The sequence below is a fragment of the Natator depressus genome, chromosome 3 (assembly GCF_965152275.1).
Source record: "Natator depressus isolate rNatDep1 chromosome 3, rNatDep2.hap1, whole genome shotgun sequence".
Classification (NCBI taxonomy): Eukaryota; Metazoa; Chordata; order Testudines; family Cheloniidae; genus Natator; species Natator depressus.
The window spans coordinates 89,986,406-89,995,804 of NC_134236.1; the positions used below are offsets into that span (position 1 = coordinate 89,986,406).

Below are 9,399 nucleotides of genomic sequence, written 5' to 3' on the forward strand. Positions count from 1 at the left end.
CTAATTTACCTAGATTTCAGCAAGGCGTTTGATACTGTGCCACATGGGGAATTATTAGTTAAATAGTTAAATTGGAAAAGATGGGGATCAATATGAAAATTGAAAGGTGGATAAGGAATTGGTTAACAGGGAGACTACAGCGGGTCCTACTGAAAGGTAAACTGTCAGGCTGGAGGGAGGTTACCAGTAGAGTTCCTCAGTGGTCAGTTTTGGGACCAATCTTATTTAATCTTTTTATTACTGACCTCGGCACAAAAAGTCGGAGTGTGCTAATAAAGTTTGCCGATGATACAAAGCTGGGAGGTATTGCCAATTTAGAGAAGGACCGGGAAATCATACAGGAAGATTTGGATGACCTTGTAAACTGGAGTAATAGTAATAGGATGGAATTGTAAGGTTATGCATTTAGGGATTAATAACAAGAATTTTAGTTATAAGCTGGGGACGCATCAATTAGAAGTAACAGAGGAGGAGAAGGACCTTGGAGTATTGCAGAAGGACCTTGGGATGACTATGAGCCGTCAATGTGATGTGGCCGTGAAAAAAGCTAATGCGGTCTTAGGATGCATCAGGCGAGGTATTTCCAGTAGAGATAAGGAGGTTTTAGTACCGTTATATAAGGCACTGGTGAGACCTCACCTGGAATACTGTGTGCAGTTCTGGTCTCCCATGTTTAAGAAGGATGATTCAAACTGGAACAGGTACAGAGAAGGGCTACTAGGATGATCCGAGGAATGGAAAACCTGTCTTATGAAAGGAGACTCAAGGAGCTTGGCTTGTTAAGCCTAACTAAAAGAAGGTTGAGGGGAGATATGATTGCTCTCTATAAATATATCAGAGGGATAAATACCAGAGAGAGAGAGGAATTATTTAAGCTCAGTACCAATGTGGACACAAGAACAAATGGATATAAACTGGTCATTGGGAAGTTTAGACTTGAAATTAGACGAAGGTTTCTAACCATCAGAGGAGTGAAGTTTTGGAATAGCCTTCCAAGGGAAGCAGTGGGGGCAAAAGACCTATCTGGCTTTAAGATTAAACTCGATAAGTTTATGGAGGAGATGGTATGATGGGATAACATGATTTTGGTAATTAATTGATCTTTAAATATTCATGGTAAATAGGCCCAATGGCCTGTGATGGGATGTTAGATGGGGTGGGATCTGAGTTACTAAAGAAAATTCTTTCCTGGGTATCTGGCTGGTGAATCTTGCCCATATGCTCAGGGTTTAGCTGATTGCCATATTTGGGGCTGCGAAGGAATTTTCCTCCAGGGCAGATTGGAAGAGGCCCTGGAGGTTTTTCACCTTCCTCTGTAGCATGGGTCACGGGTCACTTGCTGGAGGATTCTCTGCTCTGTGAACTCTTTAAATCATGATTTGAGGACTTCAATACCTCAGACATAGGTGAGAGATTTTTCACAGGAGTGGGTGGGTGAAATTCTGTGGCCTGCGTTGTGCAGGAGGTCGGACTAGATGATCATAATGGTCCCTTCTGATCTTAGTATCTATGAAAGGGAGGTGGATGGGGCCTTTCTCCTTGACATTTCTATAGCACCTGTGCTTTCTTTAGTTTGCGAAGAAAGGTAAGTATTAAAGTATGGTACAGCAATGGGAAATAGCTACTGTATAACCTGACTGTGGGTCATTCAAGAGTATGTCTATAAATACTTTAAAAGGATAAGCCCATTTGTAATGCTTGGCTTCATCATGCTTACTTTACAGTACAGGTCTTTGTTCATTTATTTGCTTGTTCTTGTGTTCCTTTTAACTTTTTCCCAAGGATTTCAGAGAACTGTGGCAATTGCAGACTCCAACTATAACTGGTTCTATGGGCCAGAGAGCCAGTTGGTGTTTCTAGACAAATTTGTCATGCGCAACGGCAGTGGGAATTGGCTGGCAGATCAGATCAGAAGGAATCGAGTGGTGGAAGGCCCTGGGACTCCATCCAAAGGGCAGCGGTGGTGCACTCTTCACACTGAATTTCTCTGGTATGAAACAGAATGCATAGGCTTCAAAGAAACACGGCAGCTGCTTGGCCATTAATGATAAGCCATTAACTTCCGATTTGTAATGAACTGTACAAATGGATGTTATGCTGGTCATGTGCAACCTAAACTGTGTCTAGTCTAAAAAAAGTGACTCAGAACTTCTTCAAGCCATATAATATATGGACACATACAACACAGGTCTTGCACAGAACTTGTTTTCACATGTTTTCCATCTGTTTGTTGGCAATGCTTTTAGTTGCATTGTTATAGACAAGCATTTTCAAAGGGAGTGAAATTCTTATATCAAAGTTCCCACATGAGTTCTTTAACAAAAACCAAAAAATTCTTCCACTCAGGTTACAGGTTGTTGTGTGTTTTGGTTGTTAGTTAAAGCTCATTTAAAACCCAGTTCCTTCTTTTAAATGCAATTTAAATGTAAATTTCAATGCTTAAAGAAAGAGAGAAACAGATTCTTTTAAAAATGGTATATACATTAGCATGTAAGCAATGTTAAAATGGAAAAAAATCTGGAACAGGACTTGAGCCACATTTTCCACATAACTTACAACTCAGCCCTAATTTGTAAGACTAGATCATTCCACTGCAGACAAGAAATGAAAATCTTTTAGGGCCTTTAATACATCCAATTCTTGCTGGTCAATAGTGTATGTACGTATCCAACATTTAAACTGGCATCATGTTTTTCCCCCACAGTGGATCAACACGTGTATTTCATGCATATGTTTTTGTAATTAAGATATGCACATTGAGAAAATTCATGGCTTGTTTGCTCCCAAATATCCCTCTGGGTGCTGTGCTGGTTATATATTTAGTGCAAACTCCCTTTCTCCTCCTCATGCACTCAAGGACCCCTGGCTAGTCTGTAGTTAAGAGACTCCTTCCCCTGGGAAGATACCTTAACGTTCAGGAGTGAGATGTTTCAGTGGATTTGAGTCACAGAAATAAGCCCTAAGTGTCCTGGGACTTGCCTACTTCAGAGACTCCCTCTCTTCTTGTGCCACAGTGCTTCTATTGCGGTCAGTGGAGGCACTTGCATGGAAGTCTCCTGGATTTAATAAAGAAAGGGGGTGGTTGTAGAGCATTCTCCACAAGGGGCCATTGGCTGTGGAACAAGCTTCCACCTTTGGTCAAAATCAGCCAGAGTTGTTGTCCTACCAGATATATTACAAGGCCTATCTTTGTGTCAGGGCCTGAAGGGGATAGCCATTAATTAGAGAGTTGTATTCTGATGGGGAAAGACCTCTTCATCTGGTTATGTTAGGGAGGAGTTCTTGCTGGGGGCTTGACGTTGGTTTTATTTGTTTTGTTCCTTTAAATAATATCTGAAATAGTATATAGCTGCTCATATTAAATATAAGGAAATAAAAAATAATTAACCTTATTTAGGTATGATTTCTCTTTAAACTGAAGTGTATTACTTTAGTTTATATACCTACTGTCTTACAAGTTTGTCTTTAGACTAGGCAGAGGATAAAATTATCATTTAAAAAAAACTGTGGGATTATAATTCATTTTTACCTTATTTCTAATCCTTTTGAAGAGTTCAAACTCTCCATATCCTCTAGTACCTGGGGAGTCTGGAAATTACATCTTGTGCATGATAGGAATTGAGTTTCTTTTAATTGAGTAGACAGTATATGACGGGGTACACTGAGCTCTCCTGAGCGTCTCCTGTCATTTGAGTGCAAACCTGCACTCTCTCTTTTTTTCTGTCAGCTGTTGCCCTCATCAGGCAGGTCTTCACTGGCTCAGCCCTCTGGCTAAGTCATACACAGTCTAAAACAGATGAACCCTTTCCAGGGTGAAAAAGGTTCAGCAGGGCCTATCACTATGCCCTTGTCAGTTTCTGCAGCCCTGCCTCTGGGCTCAGTTCTTAGCCCCTTCTGGGCTAGCTTTATGTCTGTGTCTGCTCTGGGATAGAGCAGTAACTTCAGGGCTTGCTCCCTGAAGACTCTTTGCCTTTGCTGGTTCTTATTGCCCCACCTCTCCAACCAGGCCACTCCTTCAAGTCCAATCCCTTCCCAGGGTAACAAAGTTCAACAAAATGGTTGATCCTCTTCAGTGTCTTCAGGCCCATCTGCGGGCCTGTTTAAATTCCAGCCCTTTGCTTGGGTTCCAAAACGAAACTTGCCCCTTCTCGGGGCTTTGCCAACTTTGCCTTTGGCCAGTGGGGGGAGCTGGGCCCACCCACAACTCCAGGTCCCAACCCAGGGACCCTACAAATAGCAGCCATATCCTGCTTCCTTTAATAGTTGTTGCTGCTGCATTCCGTGGGCTGCTTCCCACTCTGTCCCATCACCTTTGTTACCTACGGGTTATGTCCCTTGCATTCTCTGTCTGTTCCCTGCCTGAGCAGGGTCTCTCCCAGGCCTCCTCACCTGGAGAGTTTCACAGCCTTCCAGTCCTTCCTCACCCAGCCAGCAACTCAACTGCTCAGGCTCAGTGTCTCCTTTTAACTAAGACAACTGTGCTCCGATGCAAGTGTAAACTCTTATCTGCAGACTAGCATTACATTAGTTATTAAAATTAAGAGGACTGCAGTTTGATATGGGGGGGGGGAAGACGAGTATGTTCCAGTGACCCCGAGAGCTATATCAGTGGGAATTTATCTCCTAGTAGGGCTACTCAGGCCAGACAGATCAAAGGATAGGGACCAAATGAAAAGATATGCAGTCCACTTTTTCTCCAGACTGGGGCCAAAAACCTATCCTTGTAAAAATGTTACACTATAGACAATTCTGTCTTTTAAATATTGAAAAATACCTTGAGTTTTGGATAGGTGCTGGAAAATCAAAATAAATAAAATAATTTTAATTTTAATGTTTTAAGTGTAAAACCATGTTCTTTGTCTTTTGGCAGGTATGATGCAAGCTTGCACTCCGTACCTCCACCGGACTATGGTATTCCAAAGCTGCATTATTTTGAGGACTGGGGAGTTGTAACATATGGAAGTGCATTGCCAGCTGAAATCAACAGGCCCTTCCTCTCCTTCAAATCTGGAAAACTGGGAGGTCGTGCAATATATGATATTGTTCATAAGAATAAGTACAAAGAGTGGGTCAAAGGGTGGAGGAACTTCAATGCTGGCCATGAGCACCCTGATCAGAACTCCTTTACCTTTGCTCCCAATGGTGTACCTTTCATAACAGAAGCCCTGTATGGACCGAAGTATACCTTCTTCAACAATGTGTTGATGTTTTCCCCAGCGGTGTCAAAGAGCTGCTTCTCCCCATGGGAAGGGCAGGTTACAGAGGACTGTTCATCAAAGTGGTTGAAATACAAACATGACCTGGCTGCAGACTGCCAGGGGAGAGTAGTCGCCGCTATGGAGAGAAGTGGAGTGGTTTTTATCAGGGGAGAAGGAGTGGGTGCTTACAACCCAAAACTGAAGTTGAAAAACTTCCAAAGAAACCTTTTACTTCTGCATCCCCAGCTTTTGTTGCTTGTGGACCTAATTCATCTTGAAGATGACAGCCCCCTGGAGGCAGCCACCAGCTTCTTCCACAATGTGGATGTGCCTTTTGAAGAGACTGTTATTGATGAGGTCCACGGGGCTTTTATTAGGCATCACGATGGGATGTATAAGATGTACTGGATGGATGATACTGGCTACAGTGAGAAGGCTACTGTTGCCTCAAAAATGTATCCCCAGGGCTACCCATACAATGGAACAAACTATGTGAATGTTACAACCCACCTGCGGAACCCAATCACCAGAGCAGTTTACCTCTTCATAGGACCTTCCATAGATGTCCAGAGCTTCAATGTCCATGGAGATTCTCAGCAACTGGATGTCTTCATAGCCACCAGTGAGCATGCCTATGCCGTTTACCTGTGGACTGGTGAGGATGGAGGCCATTCTATCTTTGCACAGATTATTGCAGATCGCCAAAAAATTCTATTTGACCGAACTTCTACCATAAGGAACTCCGCTGTGTCAGAGGTGAAAGATTATGTTCAGATTGTGGAGCAGAATCTTCAGCATTTCAAACCTGTCTTCCAGCAGCTTGAGAAACAGATTCTGTCCCGTGTGCGAAACACAGATAGCTTTAGAAAGACTGCTGAACGCCTGCTGAGATTTTCAGATAAGAGACAGACGGAAGAAGCCATTGATAGGTTATTTGCTATCTCCCAGCAGCAGCAGCAGCAGCAAGGCAGGGCAAAGAAAAGCAAAAAGGTAGCCAAAGGCTACAAGTTTGTTGATGCTGTTCCTGACATCTTTGCACAAATTGAAGTAAACGAAAAAAAAGTGCGACAGAAGGCACAGACTCAAGCACAAAAAGAGTTACCTGTAGATGAAGATGAGGAAATGAAAGACCTTTTAGATTTTGTAGATATTACTTATGTGAAGCACAAAAATGGTGCATCAATCAAAGGCCAATCTGGACTGGAACAAATGGTGAGCACTGCTCGAAGCAGTGCTCCATCAATATCGGCTTCTTATACCCGCCTCTTCCTAATTCTAAACATTTTTATTTTCTTTGTTATGCTGGCAATGCAGATGACCTATTTCCAAAAGGCCAAGAGCCTACATGGCCAAAGATGGCTTTATGCAATACTTTTAGTTGACAGCTGTATATTATTGTGGCTGTATTCTTCTTGTTCCCAGTCACAATGTTAGCAAAAGATCATGTACTACTTGACCAGTTTATGGTCATATGTGTCTATGCAAAAGAATTAACCCTAATAGGGCCATAGTTTGTTTTTTTCCTTTTCTGAAATATTCCAGGAAACAGCTGAGGAAAGGTTGATTTCACCCCATGAGGGAAGAGGGAAAAATAATGCATTTTTGAGAGACGTAAGTGTTCCTCATCTGTGCTTTGGTTGCGTTTGACATCTGAAGGATATTATGCTTTGTTCATCAAAGCACAGTATGTGAAACTGTACTTAATTTCTACCAAAAAAAAAAAAAAGCCTTCTTTAAGAGGTTATTTGTTTCCTAGGCTCCTTGGTTTTATACACAATTGGTTTTGCATAGTATTACTTTCAGGCTTCTAAAAATGCCTATGAGAGCTGGGCAGGAAATGGTTTTCCTGCTCCATGAAAATGTTTGAGATATCAAAAAATGTTCCTGTCCCAAATTGGGACATAAAATGACAAAACCTTGAAACTATCCATGTATCAAAAATCCATCCTCCCAAAATTTGGGGTTTGAAAATGTGGAAACAGGACATTTTGACCATATCATAGTGTTTTTTTCCCAAAATTTTTTCAAGTTGAGATTTGTTGAACTTTAAGGGGGTATTTGTAGAAACCAACCCTGTTTCACAAACAATTTAGGTTTTAACGAATCAGCATTTTTCAGTGAAAAAAAGGTGTTAAAAATTCTCAACCAGCTCTAATGCCTATAGACATAACCTTACAACAGAGTTATTCAAATTGAAAGGGCATAGGAAAGATTAACAAGTTATAGTTGGAGGCAAATAAGAAGCAAATTTTAAGCATAAGGGATTATTTCTCATTATGAAAAATCCCCTTCCCATTCGCCAGACCAGATGAAAACTGGAGGATGAACCCTGATATGATCTGCTTTTGATTTTACAGGGTAAGGTTTCTCAAACATTATCATATGGGGAGCACATTTCAATAGGGAAATTGACTCCTAGATCACCTCTCCTGTTTGCAATTGCAAAAAACCACCACCATCACCACCACCACCCTGTGGCAACCCCAGCAATTGCTTATGTGGAAAAGCTGTATTAAGAAAGTATTTGATGTATTTATATTTTTTTAGCTCTCAGAGTGATTATATAGCTGGAAACAAAGAAGAGCCAGAACCATGTGACCAGACAGTTCTTCACAGACCACCAGCGAGTGCTGTGCAGATCATGAGAGGCACATGGCTCATTAATTTGGCAGTCATTGATATGGAGAAAACTGTGGCTTCTGACAATGAGTTTGACACCCTTACTTACACTGCATTCATTAAACTGAATTTAAAAAATCATAGGTGTCTGTGAGGTTTTCAGTATGGAGAGGCTATAGAACTGGTGTATATTACTGTATGTCTTTAAGAAACAGAAAAGCATTTCTTCCCGTACATTTTTTAAATAAACAAATCATAATTGTCTCTGATGCATAGATTTTTTTGCTTTGTTGACTAGAATATTTCCCCCAATAATTTAAACAATTGAGTGGTGTTCATTAGCTTCTAATTCACAACATATAATATTAAGGGATGGCTCTCTCTGAATTTCACCACTTGGGCCCTTGATATTGATTTTTTTTCTTTAAATATATCTGGCCACGGATGGGGACCTTTTCATGAAATAAAAGTACACAGGTGAATATCTTAAATTAATAGCCTCAGGTGCAAACTAACACTTTATAAGATCCAGAAAATATATAACAATCCTTATTTAATTTCAGTTTCCCATACTGAGACAAGTTCTGCTCATGTACAGAAACCCTATTGAAGTCTCTTGGAGAGCAGCAAAATAAATTGTCACGCAACATTATTCTTCATAACTATGCATATTGCTTTCTTCTGAGGTTGGATTATAAATTGGTCCAATAATAGGGTGTTGAAGCAGCTGGTAACATATGATAGATCAATAAAAGTGCTTAAAATGGCATGTGATTTTTTATTTTTATTTTCCTAGAGACTGTTGATTAATTTTTAACTCTTGTGTAATATTAATGGTCATTAAATGTTGAATCTTCAGGAAAATGTGTGTTTTCTGTTTCTTAGTTACTTGGGGTTCAGTTTTGCTCTCTAGATACATTACTTGGTGGAAGCAAGGCAAGGGTTCCAGTTCTGCTTGGCCTTTAGGCACTGTACCCCCTGCACACCCATGTAAGTACTAGACACAATCTGGCCATTGTTTTATTGAAATGAGATTGGATTTAGAGAGTAATACAGAAATCCAATGGGCAGAGTTTGTATTTCCTGAGCTGTTACAGAATGTGCTACGTGACCCCTATCAAGAGGTCAGTAAAAGCTGGAGACAGCATGTATGTGTTCATATGCAAGGATACAGCAGATCCTCAGAGTTACAAACATCTCGGGAATGGAGGTTGTTTGTAACTCTGAAATGTTTGTAACTCTGAGCAAAATGTTATGCTTGTTCTTTCAAAAATTTACAACTGAACATTGCATTGCTTTGAAACTTTACTATGCAGAAAAAAAATGCTGCTTTTAACCATCTTAATTTAAATGAAAGAAGCACAGAAACAGTTTCCTTACTTGGTCAGGTCTTTTTTTTAAACTTTCCCTTTATATTTTTAGTAGTTTATGTTTAACAGAGTTCTGTACTGTATTTGGTTTTTGGTTTTTCGTTTTTGTCTCTGCTGCTGCCTGATTGCGTACTTCCGGTTCCAAATGAGGTGTGCGGTCAGTTCGTAACTCTGGTGTTTGTAACTCTGAGGTTCTCCTGTACCTCAGTTGG

The 9,399-nt window shown here is 40.6% G+C and overlaps 1 protein-coding gene across 3 annotated transcripts in view; it reads left to right on the forward strand.

The window, feature by feature from the left end:
* Positions 1-8,681, forward strand: part of LOC141984847 (dermatan-sulfate epimerase-like) — a 308,715-nt gene extending 300,034 nt beyond the window's left edge. For all 3 annotated transcript variants that reach the window (XM_074948285.1, XM_074948282.1, XM_074948283.1), the window contains 2 exons: positions 1,783-1,990; positions 4,871-8,681. In XM_074948285.1, the coding sequence (XP_074804386.1) occupies positions 1,783-1,990; positions 4,871-6,632 (1,970 nt within the window). In that variant the 3' untranslated portion in view covers positions 6,633-8,681. The remainder of the gene's footprint in view (positions 1-1,782; positions 1,991-4,870) is intronic.
* The last annotated feature ends 718 nt before the right edge of the window (positions 8,682-9,399 follow it).